Genomic DNA, 26,864 nt, shown 5'->3' with positions numbered 1-26,864 from the left:
TGGTATTGGTATGATACGCGGATTCGATGGACCGAAGGATCGATTGGTGATTAGAATCGATCGTATCGCTAGGAATAATTGGAAGAATTAATTGCAGATCGGTTCGATAGTAGCAGTAGCTTTAATTTTTTTCGGTAGCTTATCGTCTTCCTTTTGGGATTACAAGAGTTTCGTTTCTTGCACGATGGTTCTTTATATATGGAATATTGTTGCTTATTTGGCTGGTTTTTCTCTTATGAGTAGAGAAAAGAAAAGGAAATGATATTCATGTTTCTGCCAGTGCGAGTAAAATTACGTTGGCCAAGATCGTACAGGCAAAGTGTAAAATCGTAAATGCAGTTTTCGCAATTCTTCATTGTTATTTGCTCGCGATGTTCGTTGTTTCTCTTTACGGGTTTTCACGTAACATCTTGACGAGTTACGCGAGAGAAGGTTTCGAAAAATGCCTCGTTAAAATATTACCACGATATTGAATAACACGACTTTCACCATGGGCCAACCTATTATTATCATCAATGCTTCCATTAAAGTAATAACAAGATTATAAAGTAAAGATAATAAGAACAAAATATTAATGTATTTAGCGAATCGATAAGAAAGTTTATTGCGATTAAACAATGAGTAATTGATTAAACTAATAACAGTGCGAGTTTTATGGACGAAAACTAAGGCGTCCTCAGGCGATCGATAATATCCTCGATATTTCAAGGTTCTCGATGAAAATGTGGTTTATCAATAAATATTGACAATACATATTGATCCTTTTAGCCGACAATCTCGAAATAATGACAATGTACAGAGTGGTTGGTAAACATTTTTTTTTATTTATCAAAATTACAATCAATTCTCGCGTTGAGAATTTTCAGTAATTTTTCTGGCGTGGCGCGGTGACATGGCTGATTATTTATAATAAGTTAATACTTATTATAGATAAGTATAATAACATTTTTTTTTAATTCTTTTTTCTAATTTTTCTATCGAGACAACGATCTACAGTGAGATCCGTTATAACGTACCGCATGCGTACCGAACGAAAATTCAAAGTCGATTTTCTCGAAAACAAAGCTTCGAACGAAAAATTGTTATTCTATATTTTCGACTTCTTTTTTCGCGTAGAATCACCACCACCAGTTATCAACCACCCTGTATATTGATAGGGCCCTAAGGAATGCAATGAAGCGTAAGCGATGCGAGTGAAATTTTCTCAAATGATTCGGAACAATTGTAAGGAAATTGGGGTGAACGGACGGTCTGTTGCGAAAGAGGAAAACAGCATTTGATATATATTATAATTTCCTTGTGGTATTCGAAGAATAATAAAGCGTACGAAGTGTTTCGTTCTATTTTCACGTTGTTTAGAAGAGAATTGCTATTTTTCAGAAGAAATAGAAAAGTATCGGAGAGTACAGCCGATTAATACCTATTTTACAATTAGAATAATAATTATTTACATCTGTCACTAACATGTTTCTAAATGGTAATTTCGTATTCTCTCAACAGTAATGCCCCCTCCCCCCATCTTGTTGCGTTACTGTTTTTTATTGAAATAATAATTAGAATATTGCACGATATTGATACCACGATAACACTTTATATCTGCTTTTTTTTTCTTCTAATTTTCATAATTGCATGTTGCATCAAACACGTTCAAACACGTTGAAACTATTACGAACTAGATTACTGTATATTTAAAATGGTAACATAATTCTATGGTTTTCATGTTTCCAATTTATCTTCTCCTTTTTAGTTCAGGTAATCTAAAACGCCGTATCTAGCTTCATATTTCTTTTCTTTTTTTTTTTTTTTCTATTAAGAATTCGAAATCCTACGCGAGGTTTATTTCAGCTGTGCAAGTTTTAATGGATTTCTTCAATTACAGCGTCCTAACAGTACTTTCTTTTTTTAGAGGACTATTTCAAGAATTGTCATCCAAATGTGCCAGGATTCGATGGATGCATACGAGAAGCGTTAAATGCGGTTCGACCTTACTTCAAAACTGGCCTTCCCCAATACAATGTAGTCACCTTTGATCCACTTTTCGCCAAAGAAGTATCAGCGTCACGCGGAAATGCCAAATTAGGCTTTACCTTAACGCTAAGGAACGTTACCGAGAGTGGATGGACTAACAGTAAAGTGACGAAATTCGTCAGTGACATACCGAATTACAAGGTAAGCAAAGATGCCTAAGCACTAAAGCCAAGTAGTAGAAAGCATAGTAGTTCCAACTTTCCCTTTTTCGAAATGTTTCCAACATAAGATCTTTATCTTTCTTATTGCAATGGTCTTTAAAGACTCGAAGGCAATCTATCAGCGCTGCTACAGCTGCGAACTAATAAAAATACACACTGGCCGTCTGTAAATCGTTGCAACAAAATTTCAAAGTTTCTGCAAATCGGTTCAAAGTGCGTCTCAACGCGATTCCTCTCTTACAGCGTCGAAACTGTCTATCTCTTTCGTAATACAAACGATAGATACTCTAACGTAACAATCGCAAAGAGAAAGACGAAGATTTACTGCGATACTAGTTACTAGTAACTATTAATTAAAAAATGATATTAATTTTTAGATAGTGTACACTCAGAGTTTCCCAGCAAAATTCCTGTCAGGTTGGTATGAGTTTAAAGGGACAGCACTAGGCTCCAGTATAAACAATAAGGGAAAATTCACGTTGGATCTTTGTAAGACAGAGTTTCGATATTACCTTTTTATCTGCGAACGATTTCAGAGTAATTTAACATGCACGAAAAATATAAAATTATCTCGTCTGTCTTGTTCTTAGATGATTACTTTCAAACGACCGTCGTTACCAGAAAACCAGGACAAAAGATTCGAGTCGATGTGGATGTACAACAGATCGGGGATTTGAAGCTTCATATCACAAATTTGCTATCCGGTCATAAAATACTCGAGAATATTCTCGATAAAATAATAAATGGCTCGTGGCAGCCAGGATTTGTGCTTACCAGACGTATAATCAACGAACTCGTTTCGAAAGGGTACACGGAGATTTTTGACGGCTCTTTTCGTAATTTTCCTTTCGACAAAATCATCAAACCGAGACCTACGAGATAACTCTGCGAGGATTGTGTCACGATTCTTTGTTTAATTCTTTTGTAAAATGTAATTTTCGAGAGATAAAGACGATTGTGATATCGAAGTTGTAACTTTTTAATTTTGGCTCGTTTAATACGAAGAATAGAAATTTATCTAAGTAGCTTCCAAATTATTTTCTTTCTGTTCTATATGTGCTCTATACTGTTCTATGTGTTGGTAAAAATAGTTCATTATGCAGTTTACGTTATCTAGTTTTATTTCAAAACTACTTCGCGACTTATGACGCATTTGAACTTTAGATCGAAAAAATTATATTTTACACGAGACTTTTATAAAGAATCATACGTGTTTACAGATTTCGATATAATTTTATTGAAGAAGCTGGTGAATACTTTTGGGCATCACTTGGTACTTCGTATTTTTGGATATTTTGTATTTTTGGTCGACACTTTGGTATTTGCCAGAAATATTTCTTTATCGTTTGATTTTATTTTATACACGTTTTGTAAGAAATAGGAAAGGGGGAAAATGATAAAACATAAGTGAAAAAGAAGGATACGAATCTCATGTGTGAGGCAAAAGAAAGATAATTACAAATCAGCTAGATTCTTTTTAATTCGGAGAATATCGATTACTTATACAAGTGAGATCGATAAGAAGAGATGTGTTTATTATGTAAAAAGCGAGATTCTAATTAGAAGACTGCAAATTCTCTGGACTAAACTAAACGTGGAGAGACATTTTTTCATTTTCTTGAAGAAAGTCTTCATACAAAATGAATCACGAATGACATACTTATACGTTCCGATAAAAAACCAGGATACGGAAATTATAGGTTTCCGTAAACGTTTGATACGTAGAAAATAGCGATTTTAAGAGAAGTAGAAAGGGCTGATTTTTTAAAAGCAAACACAAATTTATAGTTATTTCCTGATTGTCTCTTACGTATTTTTAGTTACTCGACCTCCTGATATTTTGTCAGACAATTTTGCAACAGATAATGCAATTAATTCTAGTTATTCCTCTTTTTCAAGTGTTTTTATTTTCTTCGCGGTCTAATGCAAATATTCAGACCTGTTAGTTTCATACGAACGAGAAACTGAATTTTCATCTCTTTATTGGCTATTCATCGAATGAAAAATCCCATCGGTCGATACATCTATTCTACTCGTAACTTCTATTCTTCGATCGTATCTATCGACATGTCCATTGAGTAAGACCACACAATTGGCTTTTTACGATAGCAAATTACGATTCAAGGATTATTCAAGAGCTTCTCGGAAATCGCGAATCTTCTCCTCTTCCGTTCGTACTAACGAACGTAACGAAGCGAACACGAGACTTTCTTCCTCTGTCAGGATAGCTGTTCGCCTTGAGAGGCTGACGGTCTCTGACCTCGCATTCTCATGGTGCGTCGACTCTCATCGGACACCGTCGATAATTTGCGTTAAAAGGAAGACATTAGGTAACAGAGGTACCGACTTTGAAAATGCCCCTGCGAAACGTCGTTGTCTTTTTTTGTAACGAAAAATAAATGGACCATCTTGTACGGTTTCTATCGAACGATCTTCGTGGATTAAAGTTGAATCGTTCTTTAATTCGACGATATGTTTGGAATTGGAAAAATTTGATTTTTTAAAAAACGAAACATTCGATGTAATTTTGTTATTCTTCGTTCTCCTCTTATTTCCAGCCATAGAAATCTCACTGGTTATCTACTTGTAGAATTAATTACGAGTAATTTTACTCTACTCTCAAATTTTCGATTCTTATAGGGGTAGAAGGTACGATAGTCAGGGAAACGCGATTAAACTTCGGAAAAATATCGCTGCTAAAGTATCGCTTCTAAAAGATATCGATGTTTCTAATACGATTTTATTACGAATCGTTAACCTTAAGATTTCAAATATTTTAGATACGTGCGTTTGCGTATAATGTAACACCGTACGAAAGCATTACGGTTAATAACGCTCGATCATGATCGATTCCTATCGTGAGCACGAGTTACGGTGCTTATTAACGGTGCTTAACATTCTTCGCTAAACGCGCCAACTTCTCTGACGTCTACCATTCACATCCGCTTACTTTCATCGTACCTTGATCAAACTTTTATCGTTCGTTATAATAAATGTGTTCCGTATATATTAGTAATATATAAATGTGTTCGGTGTTTTAACGTATGTTAAACAAATATTGTTGGTTATATTGTATTTTAATAAAGTTATGTTATATTTTTCAAGTTGAAGCTATTTTTAAAACGAATTATTCCTTCGCAGAGGATCAGAAACTTTACTATCATAGTTCTCGAAACGATAACAATCTTCCAGAGAATTAATTTCTGTAAATTAATTTCTTTCTGTAGAAAATTGCCATTTACTTCGAAGATCAGCAAGCTTCTCAAGGGAAGATTAGTTCATTGACAAACTGTGTTTCCAAGATACTTTGTTATCTACTTTGTTAAGCCATATACCTAGTTGTAACTAGAAATTCGTAAGAATCTCGACAATGTCGGTGATTAGCGCCACTTTTCGTATATCAGTTCGTCTCCATCGTTTTCCACGCGTAGAAGAAAGTCGCGACTATGGAAACTGTGAGAAAGTTAGCCACTAAAATAATTAACACGTATCGTGCTCTGTATCGATCGCGTCGATGCAATGCTTTCAGAGAAGAAAGAAGGAGGAAAGTACGAATTTATGAGAATTGTTTCTTCGGAGACCAGCTTGCGCTTTCTAACGCCATCACGAGAAACGCTGTAAACATCGACCTCTATACAACGTAACGATCCTGAACGAAATTAATCCTGAAGAAGACGAAATCTTTTTACCAGCTTTTATTTTCCATGTATCGATATACGACATTCGCGGCTATAATAATTTTGTAAAATAAGAATCGTTTGCAATTACAATTTTTCTTTTTAAATAACATCGAAATAAATTCGAACGGAATAAATATATTAATACGATACTAATTTATAATATACGCTTAATATTGTAATGCATTTGGATACTTTGCTTTGCAGAAGAAAACGCTATATCTATGCTAATTTAATTTCTCTAACGGATAATTTTTCGTATTACAATTAATTTCTAAATAACCGTAAATAGTTTAGAAAAAGCATTGTACAAATTAAAAAAATTGTAGGTTTAAAAATTCTAGTCCGCGATCTAATCGTCGAAGCCTAACGGTTGCTTCTTTATACGCGCGTTGAAGTCACCAGCGGTGCTATCGTTTACCGGCGGCGCTGTTTTATCGACGTTAACTTTCGACTGTGTCATTTCTGAACTCTTTCAAAAACTTCTGTACCATTGCGTTAAGTCCGTTCGTTGTTTTACGCGCATTGAAAAATACATTATTGTATCGGTATCAATATCGGTATGCAAATATCAATATAGTAAAATAAACGAACACCACGTTAAATACAAGAATATTCTGTTACATACTAATAGAAAATAACATGTTACGATATGCAATGCTAAAGCGCTTGACCTATGCTTGTCCTAATATAATTTCGTCGATTTTCTTTACCTTTTGTTTCGTCGATTTTCTTTAGCTTTCGTTTCGTCGAGTTAATCGATTTGCTTATCTATAACTATGCTACAAGGAAGCCCGTGTAACGCAATGTTTTCGGAACTTAATTCACAAACAACTCGTCAGTGCTGAATTTCGACATCGAAGAAAGTCCTTCAAAAGGGAGGTGCTCGATCCATCGTTGGATTCTGTTTTGTTCTTCGTGTACAAGCGTCGAAGGCAAAGCGGGGGCAATGTCAAGGTGCTATAAGGCTTGGCGCATCCCTGACCGTCGGTCATTCCACGCGGAGAAATTCGATCGACACGGAGAAGGTTCGGGGAACGTCGACATACAGGAGCCAACGATCTGAAACCGAAGACAACGATGAAGAGCATCTTGTTGGTGTGCGCGTGTTCGTTGCTGATCGGCGTACAGGCCATCGGTAGATACAGAGGATTAGAGTTTTTAGAACCTTGCTCCAGCAGGGACTACAATATCGAGAGTTGCCTCGCTAGGTCAGCCAATGCTCTCACCGAACACTTCCGGCATGGTAAGAAATTATTTGCGTTAAACTTTTTGGCCAAGTTTAGTGGAATAATTAATTTAACCTAGATTAACGTCTGATTTTTAATATTGTTAATATTTATCATCCGCGTGTATTTAGGTTTTTAACGGAATATATCGATTAAACGTTTGCTAGCAGAAATCTTAAAATAGATAGGAAAATTATACTCGTTGAGTATCCTTCGGATTGTAAATTTTTAGCGAAAGCAGGATTTTGAAAAAGTTACGCGTGTTTTACACTTTTTAGTGTTGCTACAGAGACTACCTCGGGAAGAGTGCCGGGATCAAAATCCTCTTCTAACGGTACCTATCTTGTAGAAACTCTCATGGGAATATCGATATTCTACTACGCATAATTACGTAATTGCGGAATTAACGTAACTCTAGAACTAAACTATAAAGTTTAATCGTTAAACAAATGTTTAGTTTAATTATCTTCAGACATTTTACCTGTTATTTAGTAAGTCGATAATCGTCTACACGTTTTACGATTTATTTCGATTTATTCCGATTTATTTATTGTTACTTAAACATACACTAATCTCGTATACGTTGAGTTCTTGCTTAATACGTATAAGACTTTAAAAGGTACAATGATTGCTTACGTAAAGGTATCTTACTTTTTCCAAATGTATCAAAATAATTTCTCCGATATTTATAAATATATTTGCAAATAAACAATTGTTCTCTCCTACCCTTAACAAACTCTTTTCTGAAAATATGAAAAAACACGTTCTCCGATAAAATTTTATTTCGATCGTTTCATTCAACTCTAAATTTCGTTCGTATCTGGAATCTGTGACTTTTCTCTCGATCATTCGCCGCAAGACACCTGATAGATCGCAGTGACCAAGTTGCATTACACACTTGCCCGAGATCCGTAGACCCATTTTCTAAAAGTAGGATTCGCGTGTCATGCGGTGAAAAATACGGAAGTCGAAAGTCGGGAATTACAGATTGCGGGAGCACGTGGTATCGTTGAGAACGAGTGAAAAAAAGAAACATCGAGCGCCAAAGAAGCAGGTTATAACGGTGTATTCGAATGGTCACCCAGTGTCCTACATTCCACTAGAACTACGCGTTGCAGTACGATGGAATAGGCTCGGTTTACTCGAGAACATTGAATAAAACATCGCAGGAATTTTTAACATCGAAGCGTTCATCTTTATCTGACATTTATAAGAATTTTTTTCTCGCTATTCTTGATAAATGATATAACAATAAACAAACGTAGACAGAGCTGCAATCGATCGATTAATCTTTTTCCTCTTTTCGCTGTTCCTTTTAATTATAAGCACAAAATTCACGTTCATTCACATCTGCAACACGTGAAATGGAAAAAAGATATCTTTTAAATATAAATCTCTCTAAATATAAATCGAAACACATCAATTTTCTCGAGTATTTTCAACCATCCCAAAATTTTCTTTCGCATCGTTCGATATTTAAACGATATTTAAATTACCTAATTTCGACGATAACCAAAGAAGATACGAAATTAACTTCAAACTGCCTGATACAGATCGAACGTGTTAATTTAGCGATTATCGAACCTCAGGTTTACCGCAATTGGGCTATCCAGAGGTGGAACCCATTATCCTTGACGAACTCCATATCGCACTTGGTGGGGGACCGGATGGCTACAGGGCTCAGTTTAAGAACATTACAGCAAGAGGAGTTTCTACGTTACGAGTGACTGGTTTGAGGGCCAGATTATCGGAAGACGAGGTGCAGCTGCAATTAGCCCTCAGCATTCCGAAAATCAGAGCTGCTGCCAAGTACAGGTCTAGCGGTACCTTGCTGTTGGTGAAAGCCAGCGGTGCTGGTGACTATTGGGGTGAATATGGTAAGGAACGATAGTTATTTTTAACGTAATTGTCAATGGAGAATGTAGTGGTAATCTGTGATATTTACTGATTATTAACGTGGTAATAAAGAGTACAGGATGGTTGGTAACTGGTGGTACAATCGGAAAGGGGGTGATTCTACGCGAAAAAAGAAGTCGAAAATATAGAATAACAATTTTTCGTTCGAGGCTTTGTTTTCGTGAAAATCGACTTTGAATTTTCGGTCGGTACGCGTGCACTTTATCGCGTCTCGTTATAACGGATCTCACTGTAGATCGTTGTCTCGATGGAAAAATTAAAAAAAAAAAGGAATTAAACAAAATTTTTTATTCTATATTTTCGACCTCTTTTTTCACGTAGAATCACCCCCTTTTCGTTTGTACCACCAGTTACCAACCACCCTGTATATTGATATAGCAAATATCAGTGTCAGGGCCGGCGTGCCCGTTTGCGGGGCCTGAATACACATTCAAATCCTACACTTAAATTTTACAACGAGCAATTATTTATTTACGAATGCTGTTACGTATTATATATTTTTTATAAGCAGTTTTTTAAACAAATCCGAATAATATTTTCTCGCATGCTTAATTCGCTTTCAAGGGACAAAAACTTCAATGTAAGTAGACAATTTGTAATCGTGTATGACTTTTGCAAAAAACCATTGATGTAGTTTAATTTCCCCAAAATAGTACATTTCTCTGAAAATGCCTGGATCTTTTTATCTAAAGTAGAATCCAGGATACGAGGACTTTATGGAGTTACACTAAACTGTCATGATTTTTGTCACTCCTTTAAACTGAATCGTCGCTACTAAAAAAATGTCCTGCATCTGTTAATGGTATCGTCATCCTGTAAAAAGTTAATCAAAATCGGTGTTTTTTAATTGCGCTGCCTCTCAAAACGCGGGGCCGGGTTCCGGCAAACGCGTTGAACCTGCCTTGCGCCGGCCCTGATCGCTGTAGTTAAGACGAATCGTAAAGATTGCCAATACTTTTGCTTTGCCGATAGTCGAATTATCGTTAAGAATTGCAATATCAGAAATTTGCAACCGTATAGATGGTAAATTTTCCTGTATTCTACGTAAGATTGAATTTCGATTGCTGGGTTAAATAACGTTAATCTAATTATCGAAATGTTAAATTTGCCTATCGTACCAACATTGGTAAACTATCGAACGTTACAATTGCAAGAGCCGTAGAATACTACGATGAACCGTAGAATAGATACTTCGAGTGAAATGATTCGAGTTCAAATAGGTTACTCATGAGATAAAGTATCAATTAGATGGCTGCGAGTAGAAGCGGGTTGTGACGGTGAGCAATTATAATTGAAGAGATAAATAAACAGCGATGGTGGAACATCGTGGGCTAAGTGAAAAGGTAAAAGTCACTAGCGTTCTCAACTTTCACCATCGACGTAATGGAAATTTGTTTTCAGCAGATTTTTATGTTCCGTACCGCAGGCAATACTGTGCCGAATTCGCAACAATGTCTATTTAATTATAGAAACGATAATTTTAACGATAAAATTGTTCCATATTAACAGAAAAAATTTTTAGAAAAGATTTTCTTTTGCTAAAAATTATCTTCCAGTACCGGAAGATTGAGTAGCAATGAAGTATCTGTAATGAATTGGAAAAGTACATAAACACTGATGTTAAAGATTCTTCATTTGCGTAATACAACACCCGTTTTTAGATGAGAAAACAAAAGGCTGGTATTCTTTTACTCGGAAAAATTAATTCACATAAGAATTTAAAAATTCTTTCAAAAATTCGGCATACTTAAGATACAAATATGAATAATACAATAATCCTATAGTCGATTTATTTATTTATACAACAAAATTATTCAGAATTGTATACATATACAGGGTGGTTGGTAACTGGTGGTACAAGCGGAAAGGGGGTGATTCTACGCGAAAAAAGAAGTCGAAAATATAGAATAAAAATTTTTCGTTCGAGGCTTTGTTTTCGAGAAAATCGACTTTGAATTTTCGCTCGGTACGCGTGCACTTTATCGCGTCTCGTTATAACGGATCTCACTGTAGATCGTTGTCTCGATTGACGTTATTTTTTTAATTTTTAAAATTTTTATTCTATATTTTCGACTTCTTTTTTCGCGTAGAATCACCCCCTTTCCGCTTGTACCACCAATTACCAACCACCCTGTGTATACATTTTTAATTTATCATACATTCGTTCATTTCAAAGTATTGAGAGATAATTTTCAATGAAAATATGGTAATAAATTGTTGAAAAAGTGTGAAAAATATAAGTTCTTTTCGTTTAATGTGACACAAAATGTTTACCTAAAGAAACGTAAAAAGATATGGACAATGTGTGCATCGTGAGAGACACTGAGCTTATCTTCGCGCGAATGGTAACGTTGACCTCTAATTAATTCGCCTTGTAGAATGCAACCAGTTTGGTATAATTGCACTTTGCTGTTTGCAACGCAGAGCGCAAACCTCTTGGTCAATGTGCAGATTTTCAAACATAAATTTTTGCTATTGGTAGGGAAATAGTATAATTTTTGCAGGATTTATAAGCGTATAAATTCTGTGATTAATGGAAAAAAAATTGTTTAGAATTCTACCTGTCAAGTATATAAAAAAAAGATCTACTTAGATTTAAAAGTAAATCTTTTTATGATTACAGAAGGTGTAAAGGCAAAAGTATTCATCCGGGCGAAGCCATTCGCTGCTCAAGGTCGCAATTATTTAAGGTTGCAGCAACTTAAAATGGACTTTAGCGTGCAGAATATTAAGATGGGCGTCGAAAATGTTCGTGACAGCAACGCCATTATTCGTAAGTTTTTTTCTACAGAATTAATGGATTAAATCACGCAAATGTATGCACTAATCTTAACTAAGGTTTAACTGTTCAAAATGTAATTTAATTCGGTAAAAACTACGTTTCAAATTTGATCGACCTTTGATCGAATGGATTATAGCGTTGCCAATTTTGTAAAAAGGGTGACGAATATATCGATAAAGATCTTTACAGTCAGTTTGCTAGAAGAACGACATACGCGTATTAAGCGTACATATCTATGTATATTTAAAAGATTCTTGATTTTCTCAAAAATTCATTCTAAAAGCGAACTCTTCCAACAACAGAGTCGTCTTACTTGATAGAATTATGATATTTAAAATAAGAAAAACGTTAGAAGTAAAACATTATTTTATTTCTTTGTTTAACTACTAAGCGAGACTGTTACGTAAACGGCAAAAGCGGAGAATCTTCTTCACCACCAAATGATATAATTATTAGTAATTTACTTTAAGTTTATCTTAGTCTTTCTAATGGTGTGTTCTTCTTCTACAAATCAACTGAATATCTATCTAAGCAATCAGTTTTTGATGGAAATCAACGAGTAAATTGCTGTATGTATAACATGCTGTATGTACATGTAAACATTCATGAAAATCGTGGTATTATGCATATAAGCTTACATAAAATCTTGGTTCTATCGGATGTGAGCGTTAAAGTCGATCTCAAACAATCTTAATTACCGTGTTTAATCATGTATAATAAGAGTTTTTCTTTCTCTATGTTATTTCAGTGGCAGCATTAAATCTCTTCATTAATACCAACAGCCAAGAATTGTTAAAAGAGATGAAACCTGATCTAAGGAGGAAATTAGTTCAGGTAATGACAAGCTTCGTTGAGAGGATCTTTGCTCAGGTACCGTACGATGCGTGGATCATCGATTGAATCGATTAAAATTGCATCATATCTGTCCGATAGTCACTTAAGGAAAAAGGATCACCAAATATCTTGCGACGCATCGATTAAAAAATAAGAAGTTTATGCATACGAAAGATACAACGACGAAAATGTTATCTTTATGTTCTTTTCTTTTTTAGAAGATTTTTTTGTCCACTAGGAAACAGATGAAATGGGCAGCAAAATTGAGTTTTATAAATATTTATTAATTTGTATATAATTTGTATTTAAATTTGTATTTTGTTAAAATCGACGACTGAGAATCACAATGTTGAAAGCCAGTCTATTGCTAATTTTCATAAGATAGTGTCCTGCATTTATTATTATAAAGCAGCTGTATTGTGGTGTAAAACGTACCGTGGCTGAGATTAAAGTTATACAGTTAACTTTTACAGTTTTTTATTAAACATAAGATTAAATTAGTCGAGCTGCGATAATTTCGAATCTTGAAGTAATTCGAACTTAAGATATTTCAACCTGAGAAGCTTACTTTCGCATTATTTATGTCACTTATACGAATGTAAAATGTTGTAGACATTATGTAAGTGTATGTATGATAGTTCTAAGGAATGGATGATTTGCAATAACAATTTAAATGCCATCGAATTGGACTAATCACGTTATGTTATGTATTCGCGTGTTCATCGATTGCATTGTTACGATTATTTATGACTAACTGAAGAATGAGAATGACGGAAGCTGAATTATCGTTTAATATTCTTATCGTGCCAGTAAATTGGCATTCGTAACGATCGCAGCTTTCTCCGTTTTCATTTTTTAGTTTATAACGTGTGCTTCATACAATATATTTTTGTATACCTTGCTTCATGTTATACGTTTCGTGTTATCATTCGTTTTATATTCTCCCATGTGTTTTAACTATTTCGTTTCTACCGAATTCTATAATGAGCTTTCAAATCTATTTTAGACTGAAAAACAGATCGAACGACGTTATTAATACGAAGCTAAAAACAGTTTATTTTCTGGTATTTAAGAATTATGATGCAATGGTCGTTACATATGTATGTATGATTGCAAATAACACGTGTAAAATGAATCGAAATTGCAATCGCTAATTACATATTAAAATAGGAATTTCCACGAAGGAAAATACTATGATTTATGAATTATTCACTATACGTGTACACGTTTCGTATTTAGAACGTATACAATCTTAAAATCCTCTCAGTACGTCGACGAATAGAATATTAGAGAGAAGAAGGCAGTTTGAAGAAATAATCGTTTGTAACATTACGGCAAACTTACACATTTAATACGAGAAAGCATCGTTCACTTTTGTCACATACGTTTGTTAACGAAATAAGCGAAAAGTCATCATTTTTCAAACTCAAACAGATGAATCCACAGCGTCTGCGAAAGGTATTTGCGCGTCGTTGTATTTATTATGATATTTACGTACTAATTAATTATGTCCAGGTATATGGAATTTCGTATTATTTGGTAAAACTTTCATACGAGTGCAAAAATGTAATATTACGAAAACGAAATGTAAAACCCGATGAAAAGTGCATCATTGAGAAGCAAAGGTGCGCGCAATTATTTTTCGTAGCTACTATACATACAAAATTTAATAGCCTTAAATATAGAATCGGAAAATGTTTTCCAAGTTAACGTTTTAAATTCTAAAATTGTATATAGTCGATATTTAACTCGTGCTATTTCCATTTACATGATATTTCACGCATTTGTAATATTTACAATCCATTTAACTAAGCTAATTATATTGTATTAACAATTCATGATATTTGAATAGAAATTTAATGCAACACACGGTAAAAGATAAATGACAACTATTACGCTGCTTGCTTCACTAAATTTGATAATTTCTTCAATGAAACGTCTCGTTACAAGCGAGTCTATTTGTCATCTTGCAATTTATCAATTTCAATGAACGAGTGTCGTGACTTTTAATAGAGTTCGTGGAAACTGTACAAAATAGAAGAAACGAGAAGAATAATTAATGATTTCGACGTTTGCGACGTTCCGAAGTTCCGGAGCCTTTCGTGAAGATGATTATGCACGCCCGTCATTGTTCCTCGGATGGCAGACGAGGAAAATTAATGAAATTATCAATATGATTGGTCACATGATCTAATTAATATCGAATCATGCGCACGAAATGACAAAATAAACTTACAATGCGATCGGTTGATCGTTTGAAGATGACTTAATTTCACTGTTTTTCCTTTCCACGTCTTCTCTTATAATATGAAATATAATATTTGTACGTTGTACAAGGATAGAAGATATTCTCTTCTTGTAATAAAAACCGTATCACTTTTGCAACGTATCACGTCTGCAAAGAACGGAGAAAGGTGAAAAATAATATTTGTTAATTTTTAATCGTGAATGACATTGTTCGTCGCTGAAACAACTCGTTACCTTCAGATCATTTTTTCGGTCTTGTCCAGAAGAAAAATTAAACTTCCGATTTTTTTAACTCGTTCCAATGTAGTAAACAGAGAAAGTACCAAACCGGATATGATTGTTAATTACACGACATAAAATATATATAAAATATACATAGGTATATATATCGCACACAAGAATTATTCAGATTATAACAGATAAGATGCAGGAAAATTTGTATTCTTAATCTAAGATGTTGTAGTATTCCTCGATTAATCATAAAATAATTATTTACATGCATAAAGGTACTATACTTGTAAGAATATTTTCACGTGTAAATTAATACACACACAAATACATGTAAATAATATTTCTGCCAACGTTTATAAAAAAAGGTAATCAATAATTCATGTTTTTAAAGAAGCAGATAAAGACACTGGTACTCCTTGAGTTTATGCTTTTATTGTGGTTTAACTCGAACAACACGATTCGAAGGTGGCAATTTTTATAACGCAATCCTACAATTAACGAGAAAGTATTCGTTTTCGGCATTTGCTTTTGGATATGATAATGGAAAGAAACACGAATGAAATTAAACAGTAGGGAACACGAAACTTTTTTTCTCTCAATATCGACCATTTATTTCTTATTTTTCAACAGTAATTTTCTTTATGATCATTTTAATATTTCCATGACATTTTGCCGAAATTTTTTCTGAAGGAATACTCGATACATTGATTCATATTTATACGTAAGCTTGTTATTATTTATGTGTAATATTATATAAGAAGCGTTAAAACATATCCAGAGAAATAAGTTCGTTATTTTCAATAATCTAAATTATAATATAATTGAAATAAATTATCGTTACATAAAATACCGTTTTTGAGAGTTTTGTTCTTTGGAGTAAATAACGTTAGATTACAACTAATGGAGAATCGTTTATCTTTGCTGAAATTTTATAACTCGTTATGGTAAATAGTTAAAAATAGGCGTCCTTGCCAAAACTGTATTACATTTAATTATATTTCACAAACGTTTATAGAATTCGGCAAGAAATTTTAATGAAATTTGACAAACTCCATTTCGATTCTATTTTTCAAATTGTCAATTAATTCTTTCAACGTTAAACCGTTTACTCATAAATAGACCAATTAAGATGTATTAGATTTATTTGTTTTCTTCTTTAACTCTTCTACTCCACTAATGGCATGTTTAAAGCAGTGGATTTATTTTTTTTTTACAATTTCTTTTTCTTTTAAAAATCGCTATTCACTTCTGAGAGAAACCTGTTTTTGCTAATTATTCACAAATACGAATTCAAGCAAGCTGGCAACCTATCTTGTTATTCATATTTAATTTGGCGAAGAGTCTCAAGTGAAATTTTACTTCTAAATAGGTTTTCGGGATTAAATTTTAATTTGGTAAATGAAATGTTTTTTAAATGATTGCTTATCTATAGGGGACAGTATGTTTTTACGTTCAAGCAAAATTTCATTAAAAATTCCTAAATCAAGCAAATCTAAATACGAAGATATTCTCTTCTTATTTAAATCTCTGTCGGTCGTTTATATGCAGCGTGATGAAGAGATCCTAATAACGGAGCATTGTTTCCCTTTCGTCGCTCCATGGCGTTGATTTCATCGAACAGATACGCTCTCGAAGAATCAAAATGGACAAATCATCTCTATGACGCGTTTCAATGTGGCGGACGCGCTAAAAAGCACGACTACGCTACCTCGATCTACTAATATTCTAAATGCGTATTGTCTTTCCTCTAGCAACGACTGCTGGTCGTTGCCTGTTTTCCAAGAAAGGGACGCGGACAAACGAAAAACCGGCCAACCGGCTCGTGATACTCGACGACGTCGTCGAAGGACAGGGTCAAAATACTATTTCTACCTTGATACATCACGTGCATATGCTTCCCTGCAAACATTTGCTTCTTTTCGAGCACGTTCACTCCACGTGTACGCACGTTTTTCGTAAAAATCATTCCAATTATACGCGATACAGTAAATTTGCGAGGTTTCTTTCCGTGGCGAAGGATGGCTATTTTTATCCTATCCTCTCTCTCTCTCTCTCTCTCTCTTTTTCTCTTTTTACTTTTCTTTACGAGGTCATTTCGTATTTCCGCATAATCAGAATTTTGTTCCTATGTAGAATAAAATGCACGAATATATAATTAAAAATTATTTACGAAAATATCAAATTATCTTGTAGGATAGATACGAGATATGAGTAAATATATAGTTTTGTATTGTAATCCTACATTTATGCAAGAATTGATAATGGTTATATCGTAAGTGGATTTTCTGATGTCGGCATAATGCACGGTGATCGGTAGATCGTGTATCTTTATGTATATTTATGGGAAATGTAATGCTACAACATTTATGGGCAATATATAGATATCTGATGTACAAAATAAATAAACATGTAAAAAATATTCAAAACACAGTCGTCCTTGTAATATATTCAGTAGTTAAAAAAGAAATATATCTGCGGAAATATCCTTGTTCGTAAAAATATGCATTTGCATAAACGACCGCAGTCTAATGATCGGAAATGTAACTTTTATAAATGTAAAAAGACGTATGAATAAGCATGTGCAATTATTCGGTATACATCAGGCATTGTATACTTGAGCTTATAATGTTTTTCGCGTAGGAACAAGAAAGCGTAATTGATCGTATTTTTATAGAAATTGATACATAATTTCATTCTCTTCTTCTCTTCGGTATCGTATCTTCGTAAACCTTTAATTTTGATAAATGGTTTTCTTAAATTTCCTTAATACAGTCGCACGTGGTGAAATCGTAAAAGGATACAACGTAACATAGCACCGTGATCAGAAAGTAAAATTATAAAAATATCGAATGAAACACACGAAATAATAGTATGGTTTTAGTCTGTGATAGCAGCAATGGAAAGAAATAAAGCTAATAGACTTTTGTTGTAATTGTAAAAAAAATAAGGGAACCACCAAATTATTAGAGCCACAGCGTGATGATAAGAAAATAACGCGCATGTAAAAGATCATTTTTCTAACGATCTTGCCAAACGTATGTTTACAATCTGCAAAAACAACAAAAACTAGGCACGACTAGATTTTCATTTGAAAATTAGTGTGAAATCATCATTTAATGCAAGTGGCTTTAACAACAATATGATCATCCTACTGCATATGGATATTGGTATTAAGTAATTAAACAGTGCAAGATGACGATTAACCACCTACTTATTCAATGTTTTTATTGAAATAGTAGCGAATTGCGTCGCAGGCGAGATAGTTTATCAGTTTTTATGATGGAAATTGAAAAACATTGTAGGTGATGATGACAAGACAGAAAAAATCTTGGATAGGAGAAAAAGTTTTCCTTAGGTGTCGTTGCATTTTTCAGGAATGAGTCAACACGAGCCAACAGTTTTGTTTCTTTTTGTATTGCATAATGATGGAAATTAATCGAAAAAATATGAAGATGTATGGTTAACTCGTTGTAAGGAAGATCTATGGAAACATCATTATACGAATGAAAATGTGAATTGAAAATCTTATGAATAAAACAGAAATTTTAAATGTTCGTTGGCGAACACGAAGGTGAACAACTATAGATGAAATTAACAACGAGATGGAAGCAAAGTAAAGTATTATCATTATTATGCTCAGATTTTGAAAGTTTGTAGATTTTTTTATAATCGTTTAAACCATATTCTGCATTAATTTCAACGACTGATCCATTCGAAATAAAATTCTTGTACTCGACATGCCAAAGTAAAATGAAAAAGTCAAATTTAAAAACGTATGTATTAGAAATTCAAGCATTAGAGCACTCTAGGATCCATTAGATCTTGGAATTTCCTCTTAGACACTGCTTGTACATCTCGAACGAATCTTTAAATACATCAATGTAATAGAATTCCATTTACTTAAAAGTCAACGAAGGACAAATAATTTATGTAACTAAGGTTCACTGACTTCCCCCGCAATCTATCATTTCTCGCTGAAATAATACAATTTCATGTTCGGATAAGCGAATTCGCTCAACAGGAAGTTCATTATCGATCACGTAGTGGCGTAGTAGGTACAAGACATAATAACGTGGAAACGCAACATCATTGGGAAACGGAAATGAAGTAATTTACAAACTATAAAAACAGAATAGATTTCCGCGATTAAAAAAATAAAGCTAGTCTGTCATACTTGCATAATGTAGGGTAAATGTTTCGTAATTCGTAAATCTCCGATAAACATTGAAATAGTTTGGTCGAGAACGAATTATAATTGGAAATTTCAAGAATTTTATGAATTTTTTCTTTCGTCGTTATTATATAATATTATTATAGTTATATCACGTGTATATTATTACAATACGCGTGTGTTATTTCATATGTAATAAATAACGTAGATAAACTAACAAAAATTGCAAATAAATCGCGTTAATACGACACTGACCTTTAACGGATTAAACTTCGTCCGAGTAATTAATGGAAAGATAAATTGAGTTGTAGAATGTATAGCTCGCATGAATATGCACATTTTAACGTGTATAAGATAAAAAATATCGCAACACACGCCTTGTCAAGATCACATGTTGAGAATTCGTAATGTCCTCCAGCACGTTGATCTGGATGCTCTAGAGCAAGTATCATCGACGAATAACAGCAGAGAGGGGAGAAAGGTAGAACTATAAGGACTTGAGACTGACCTCCGCGTTATTCACTTGTAGACCGACGATCTGATCATTCGTGGGTGACTAAACAGCCCTGCTCTTTCATTCGCGATCGTTCTCATTCGAGATTCTCCGTTACAACGATCGAGATATACTTTTATATTTATTTTAACTCTTTAACAAAATTTTCTTCCACCCAAGAAATTAATCTTTAAGAAGAAGAAATGAAGACAATCGTGCTAGCCGGATTGATCGTGGCGATTTTTGGCGTTACTTTCGCGCACGAACTACGTAAGTGACACTTTGCAATTTTTATTCTTTCGATCAATCTCTTTTAATTTTATCGCTTAGGTTTTCATTTATAGTTCGGCTACATCTATAATTCGGTCGAATTTTACGTGCAACGTAGCACGAATTTTGGTGATTTATAGTCGAAGGTTTATGATCTTCGATGATTTATCGATTTACGATATTTTTGGAATACACCGTGGATTTTCGAATATTTTCATACGTGATATTTTAACGTGCGATCGATAAGTTTTTAGAACGAGTCTGAAATTTTATTCTACAAGAAAATTCGTTTACGTGACTATTGTAGTTTTGTAGGAAACTGTTAAACGAAAATGTGTCGTATCGTCTGGAGCAACGAATTGAAACACGCGCGTAATTTTGACGTTTAATTTGATTTGCCAAATTATGGATATGTGTGCACGATAATTTTATCGTTTGCGAGAATTTTATAAAACGACAAAGCTGTCATTTAAAAATTAACGTGGTGGTATTATCAAATCTCATTTCCTATTTAAGAAGCTACCTTACTTTTAGATTCAGTGTAGTTTTCAAATTATAAGTCAGATAGGGAAGATTATTTTAAATCGTAATTAGTCATTGGGTGCACGTAGTCGATGAATCACATAATTAATTTTAATGTATGTATGTACACCTACTACGTACGCATTTCAATGGACATTCTAATCTTAATAATTTAGCCGAGTATGTGAGCAATATAATACAGGAAATAGCTGCATTTTTCTCGAAAGTGAGATGCATAGGAACTGTATTTACAAAAAAAATTGTATTATTAATTTTCAAGTCTTTCTAATTGTATATTTTCATATTTGAAAACATATTTGTTTTTTATCTATTCTATATTTTCTACAATTTTTAATACATGCAATACGTTAAATCACATAAGTTACTTATGATCAATCAGTTTTCTTCTTTTTTTTTTTTTATTTATTTATTAAAATTACAATCAATTCTCGCGTTGAGAATAATCAGTTTTTAAAACGAAAAGTTTCTATTAATCTTTGTCACAGGTAATTTACATTGATTGTGTTTAGTCATTAATTTGTTACAAAGTACCACAAGGTAAACCTGACAAGAATTCATACATTTGTAAGTTGTAATTAGTATCGTCATGTTGCTTTTTGAAAATTTCAGAAGATAAATAATAACTTATCTCGAGTTTGTATTTGCATTACAGAAAAAGCAACTGGACGTATGGGCATATAACTAGATGTATGATTTAATTCTATGAAAACGATATAAATATTGAATATTAATTAACTTTCTAGTAATTGAATCCAAAGAAATTGTATTCCAGCAATTTTTATCGATTTAGAAGAATATTAAAGACATTTTTAAAATTTTTCGTAAAATTGCTTTTTCTCCGATTTATCGTTCACAATTGTAAATTAAACGTAAAATAAAAATTATTTATTGCTAGCTATATTTTCGGGATTACTGAGATTTTAAATGATTATATTTCTTCGTAGTCTTCTTTTTTATCTTTTCGTTTTATTCTTTCAGCTGACATTTGTTTGTTAACATATTCTACTTACTGTCGCATTTCACGCTCCATGTTCGATGTAATTTACATATTTATGGAAAAACGTTACTATTGAATTTATCTTCGATTAAATAAAAATCATTTAAATTTTAATTTCCATTCTACCATTTTGTAGCAAGAAGAAGAAGAAGAAACATTTTAAAATGAAAAATTACAGTCGACATTTAGATTTAATCATCGATTTAGATGTTTCGTCATTGATATTGATTTCGTGATTAAATAATAATTAATACTTGTTTGTTAAATTGCATGCAGCCGATTTCATTCACGTTTGCAAGAAGAACGATCCGAACTTGGCCGATTGCATAAAAGCAAGTGTGAATAGCCTTAAACCCAAATTGAAAACTGGAGTACCAGAATATAAAATACCATCTTTGGAACCATTGGAATTGGACGAATTGGTAGGCACGTCAGGAGGGAACATCAAATTGATGCTGAAGAATGTCACCGTTCATGGCGCCAGTAACTTCACGTTATTGAAGTTGAAGTAAGTAGCAAAATCAATAAGAAAAGAAACTTTTCATAATTTGTAATATCTGAAAGATTCAAAGTGGAAGAAAATTGAAAAATTACGATTTATTCCTCTTAATCCAACCAGTTACATATTTGAAGTTAGAATTATTTCGACGAGATTAAATAGTGAAGTTCTTCGTGTTGTTTGCAGTTCGCGTGGTATAAATGTTCACGCGATAACTTTTCTGGAAATTCAAGATTATATTATATCGTTCAAAGATCTATCAATTGCCATAATTGCAACATTTCCCATCTTGATAATATCTTTGTTGCTTCATTCTCGATCTCACTGAATCCCGCAATTACAAGATGTTTCGATAAACCGAAGCGGCTGAGAATATATCCGATCGTAAACTATTTATGTTTCCAGTCAATATACAATGGTCATTAGATTCTAAATTGTTGTAAGAATACGATGATACGTCCTAACAAGTCTGATATTTCACGCTTAAAGAGAGATACATTATATTTTGCTGTGATATTTTTAAATACTTTTAACAACTAGATCGTATGATATACATTTAAATACGCAAATATACAGGGTGGTTGGTAACTGGTGGTACAAGCGGAAAGGGGGTGATTCTACGCGAAAAAAGAAGTCGAAAATATAGAATAACAATTTTTCGTTCGAGGCTTTGTTTTCGAGAAAATCGACTTTGAATTTTCGGTCGGTACGCGTGCACTTTATCGCGTCTCGTTATAACGGATCTCACTGTAGATCGTTGTCTCGATTGACGTTATTTTTTTAATTTTTTTAATTTTTATTCTATATTTTCGACTTCTTTTTTCGCGTAGAATCACCCCCTTTCCGCTTGTACCACCAATTACCAACCACCCTGTATAAGTTTTGTACGAGAAGAATTTCTATTTAAGCTTCGGTTCTTTCCCTGTGTTTGTAAAAATATAAAAATATTCACTGTATAGGCATTGTTGATACACGTATTTTAAAAAAATTAGAATTAAAAGAAATTCCATAAGTAAAGATATTACTAGCGAATTTTTATCGACGAATTTTCCACTTTTACAGTTGTAACGCGTTACGTCGTTTATTATAAAATTTAATGTGCTACGAATTATGTAAATGCGACTGATTTATGATATGATTAAGTTTGCGTAATAGAAAGTCGATAGGATCAGGGAAAATGTCAGATTCGAGCATCATTGTTGTGTCTGAGTTGTAATCTTGATTATGAACGATGTGTCTGTATAACAGTGAAAGAATCGTTGTGTCTAGACGCTATAACGTGTCGTTGATTCATCAATCATCAGTTTTTATCATAGCATGGCATTCATGTTCGAGAAGTGACAAGATCACGATTATTTAAAATTTTAAATAATTAAAATAATTCACTTTAGCTTTTGTACCTCTGCGTCGTAAAGATGAAGTTATTAATATTTCAAGTATTCAGTAAATTTCACAAGTATCAAGTATCGTATATAATAGAATTTTGACTGTGAATTAAAATTGCTAGAAACTTGCTATGTTTCCCTTTACAATAGACTGTACAAAGTTTGTTTATTACGAAAATAATGATGTTGTTGCAAAATTCGATTTACCTACTGTCAGTACTGTAAGTTAATTATTCGAGACGAGTTTCAGTGAATATGAAGGAAGATTGCGTAGCAGGTTTCATAAAACAAACTTGGCTTCCGTCATTATGTCAAATTAACCGGGTAATGACACATGTTATGAACTCGGCGATGAACGACCTGCCTTGAAATGACATTCGGAAATGACGACGTCGTATAGCGTAGCAGTTAAGTATGTTCGCGAAGACGAACTTGGACTCGAGGAGAAACGAATTAATTTCAAATGTTCCAGAGAATTCGGATAATCGGAAACCTAAAAAATTCCATTCTTTGGTATCGGGATTACCTAATTTATCGTAATTTTTTAAAAATATAGAAGAATGAATTATAATGAATTATACGCAGTAAAAATTCGAAAAACGCGTAGCAAATTGTACAAACCGAGGAAACTGGTTAATTGGGATTCGATGAACAGATTGCAGGACCCTTTTACACTTTGACAAGTACCAGTAATTTTCACTGGTAAACTCATTATATTATTTTTTTAGTTATCTTCGCGAAAGTCATTATATCATTGCGGAAAAAAGATATAACATAAAGTAGGAATTTTCAAATAAAACTGTAAAACCAGCCAATTTGACTGGTGTGGTATTTTTAGTGTTAGCATCTAGCGATCGATCCGGAATTTTCCCGATAACCGATATCATCATATCGAATGATAGGCGGTAAAAATTTGAAAAACGCGTGGCAAGTTGTTGAAAACGAGGAAACTGATTAAATGGGGTTCGATAAACACATTGTAGGAACCTTTTACACTTTGACAAGTAGCAGTAATTTTCACTGGTATTGGTATAAGTAGTCTTGATACAAAATTAGTTTCAGTTTGAATACATAAAAAACAAAATAAAATTCATTATATTATTCTTTTAGTTATCGTTGCGAAAGTCGTTACATCATTGCGGAAAAAAGATATAACATAAAGTAGGAATTTTAAAATAAAATTGTAAAACCGATCAATTTGACTGGTATGGTAGTTCTAGTATTAATCATCTTTCACATTTTTTATATTTCCCCTTTCTCTGGTTTATATCTTTTTCAACGTTTCGTCTCATACTTCGTTATTTATCGTCCTTAAGTCTTGAAAATCAGATGCAATTCATTGGTGATGATTGATTCCCGACGGGGTGACTCATAAACGAATAAATAAAACAACAGTAAGAGATCCTCTCTTTGTATTCCGCATATGCGCGAGTGACCGTGACACGAACTGCTGTGACTCTAGTTGGAAATAATTTGTATGGCGAACGTGACAGGTGAATTGTAAAAAGGGATGGAAACCGTATGTTTGGAAACGATGAATGTCAGTGACGTGTAATTTATTAATCAAACGATTCTCCTTGTTTCTATCAATCAGAATCGTTTCTATTTTAACTAAAAGTTCTTTACGAGCATAGGAAATTATATAAAATTATAAAAGGAAATATTCTTCGATCGCCACGAGATTTTTATACATTTTATCCTGAGAATATCGGAATAAATCGAGATATACTGCACCGTAACGTATATTTTCGTAAAATATACAGGGTGGTTAGTAACTGGTGGTACAAGCGGAAAGGGGGGGGGGGATTCTACGCGAAAAAAGAAGTCGAAAATATAGAATAAAAATTAAAAAAATTAAAAAAATAACGTCAATCCAGACAACGATCTACAGTGAGATCCGTTATAACGAGACGCGATAAAGTGCACGCGTACCGACCGAAAATTCAAAGTCGATTTTCTCGAAAACCAAGCCTCGAACGAAAAATTGTTATTCTATATTTTCGACTTCTTTTTTCGCGTAGAATCGCCCCCTTTCCGCTTGTACCACCAGTTACCAACCACCCTGTATATACCGTATCCGCGCATCTTTTTCAACCTGGCTCATCGGAGTCCACGTTGACGTTCAACGCTTTAAAATTTTAAGAAATTCTTGTATTCTTTCAATCCTTCATACACTCAATTTTCCGCAGAGCCAATTTGGACACCCTAAACTTCGTAGTCGAGCTAGACCTTCCACATCTTTCTATCGAAGGAAATTACGACGTGGATGGACGAGTAATCCTTCTTCAGATTCGAGGAAGCGGGCCGATGACTGGCGATTTTACAAATTGCAAGGCGCTGGTGAAACTGCAGATGCAGGTGTCAAAGAGAAGCGACGGTGAAAATTATCTGAAACTGACCGAACTTAAAACCAGAATCTCGGTAGGAGGTGGTAAACTGAATCTGCGAAATCTGTTCGGCGGTGATCCAGTTCTTGGCGAAGCTGTTAACACCGCCATCAACAGCAACTTCGACTCCTTTATGAAAGAGATAAAGCCATCTATCGAGAGCGCTATTTCCAACACGTTCACAGGGATTACAAACGGTATCCTGCAAGAGTTTACTTACGAGATGCTTTTCCCAGAATCGTAAAAACGTACCAAAAAATATCGTAAATCAATGATCGAGCATTGACCACAGTGAGATGATCTATGTCATTTTTAAAGAAATTCATTGAAGTATGTTAGTAAACGACAAAGAAGATTTCTTAGTATTCTTAAATCTGGAATTATGATTTTGCTTTCGAATTATGTTGGCGAGATTGCAGGAGATTATTGTACTTATTCGTTTGAAAGATGAAAAAATGCGAGTGTCGGGTACATTACGGATTTTTGTGCATTTTATGGGAAATTGAAAAATGTAAAAATATGCATAGAATACATGTAATACGGCAAATATATGAAATATCCAAATAGTATATGTACATAAGTAGTTTATAACGTGTGGATGGAACAAATTTCTGCATAAATTCTATTTTTTTTTGTTTTGTTTTTTTTAGTGTAAATGCATCAATACTCGCAGTCTGGTGACGAAATATATAAGACGAACTTATACTTTTTCGCTACCGTTCGTAATAATCGCGTTAATATGTTAGTTTCTTTCATTGAGTTTTCTATCTTCCGTTTGCAATTATTATTGCGGTATCGTTTGTATTTTCTTTCTTAATTAATTTAAAAATACATTTGTAATATTGTAATTCTTCAGTTGCCATCTTCGATGTTTTGTGATTATTGCAATACTTTGCGATGAATTTTGAAAAAAAAAAAAATAGTTATCTGTATAGTGCTTAAGGGGGCAATATGTGAGTCAAATAAAGAAATTAATTTTACATTACGTTTACAGTTACATCTGTTTTTGGTTA

The 26,864-nt window shown here is 33.5% G+C and overlaps 3 protein-coding genes across 3 annotated transcripts; all 3 read left to right on the top strand.

Annotated features, from left to right (window-relative positions):
* Positions 1-1,464: 1,464 nt before the first annotated feature.
* LOC126865869 (uncharacterized) lies at positions 1,465-5,293 on the top strand. The gene is made up of 4 exons (XM_050618761.1): positions 1,465-1,477; positions 1,907-2,169; positions 2,567-2,678; positions 2,780-5,293. Exons 1-4 carry the CDS (start codon positions 1,465-1,467, stop codon positions 3,070-3,072), a joined length of 681 nt encoding a protein of 226 aa, XP_050474718.1. The 3' UTR covers positions 3,073-5,293.
* A 1,042-nt stretch (positions 5,294-6,335) lies between these two features.
* Positions 6,336-15,790, top strand: LOC126866046 (protein takeout-like). Its single transcript, XM_050619131.1, has 4 exons — positions 6,336-7,112; positions 8,685-8,972; positions 11,636-11,785; positions 12,543-15,790. Exons 1-4 carry the CDS (start codon positions 6,947-6,949, stop codon positions 12,692-12,694), a joined length of 756 nt encoding a protein of 251 aa, XP_050475088.1. The 5' UTR covers positions 6,336-6,946; the 3' UTR covers positions 12,695-15,790.
* Positions 15,791-19,786: 3,996 nt separating this feature from the next.
* Positions 19,787-26,831, top strand: LOC126866050 (circadian clock-controlled protein daywake-like). The gene is made up of 3 exons (XM_050619138.1): positions 19,787-20,040; positions 21,857-22,088; positions 25,654-26,831. Exons 1-3 carry the CDS (start codon positions 19,974-19,976, stop codon positions 26,093-26,095), a joined length of 741 nt encoding a protein of 246 aa, XP_050475095.1. The 5' UTR covers positions 19,787-19,973; the 3' UTR covers positions 26,096-26,831.
* Positions 26,832-26,864: the final 33 nt, after the last annotated feature.

This window comes from Bombus huntii, chromosome 5 (assembly GCF_024542735.1).
Source record: "Bombus huntii isolate Logan2020A chromosome 5, iyBomHunt1.1, whole genome shotgun sequence".
Taxonomy (NCBI): domain Eukaryota; kingdom Metazoa; phylum Arthropoda; class Insecta; order Hymenoptera; family Apidae; genus Bombus; species Bombus huntii.
This window is presented reverse-complemented; position numbering and strand designations above follow the sequence as displayed.

Bases quoted from the DNA above. Each gene is read 5' to 3' on its own strand.
- LOC126865869 (XM_050618761.1), top strand. The intron at 2,170-2,566 runs GTAAGCAAAGAT...ATTAATTTTTAG, and splicing joins GTGACATACCGAATTACAAG to ATAGTGTACACTCAGAGTTT. The intron at 2,679-2,779 runs GTAAGACAGAGT...TCTTGTTCTTAG, and splicing joins AAAATTCACGTTGGATCTTT to ATGATTACTTTCAAACGACC.
- LOC126866046 (XM_050619131.1), top strand. From the start codon at position 6,947: ATGAAGAGCATCTTGTTGGTGTGCGCGTGTTCGTTGCTGATCGGCGTA. The intron at 7,113-8,684 runs GTAAGAAATTAT...ATCGAACCTCAG, and splicing joins CACCGAACACTTCCGGCATG to GTTTACCGCAATTGGGCTAT. The intron at 11,786-12,542 runs GTAAGTTTTTTT...ATGTTATTTCAG, and splicing joins TGACAGCAACGCCATTATTC to TGGCAGCATTAAATCTCTTC.
- LOC126866050 (XM_050619138.1), top strand. From the start codon at position 19,974: ATGAAGACAATCGTGCTAGCCGGATTGATCGTGGCGATTTTTGGCGTT. The intron at 20,041-21,856 runs GTAAGTGACACT...AATTGCATGCAG, and splicing joins TACTTTCGCGCACGAACTAC to CCGATTTCATTCACGTTTGC. The intron at 22,089-25,653 runs GTAAGTAGCAAA...AATTTTCCGCAG, and splicing joins TTCACGTTATTGAAGTTGAA to AGCCAATTTGGACACCCTAA.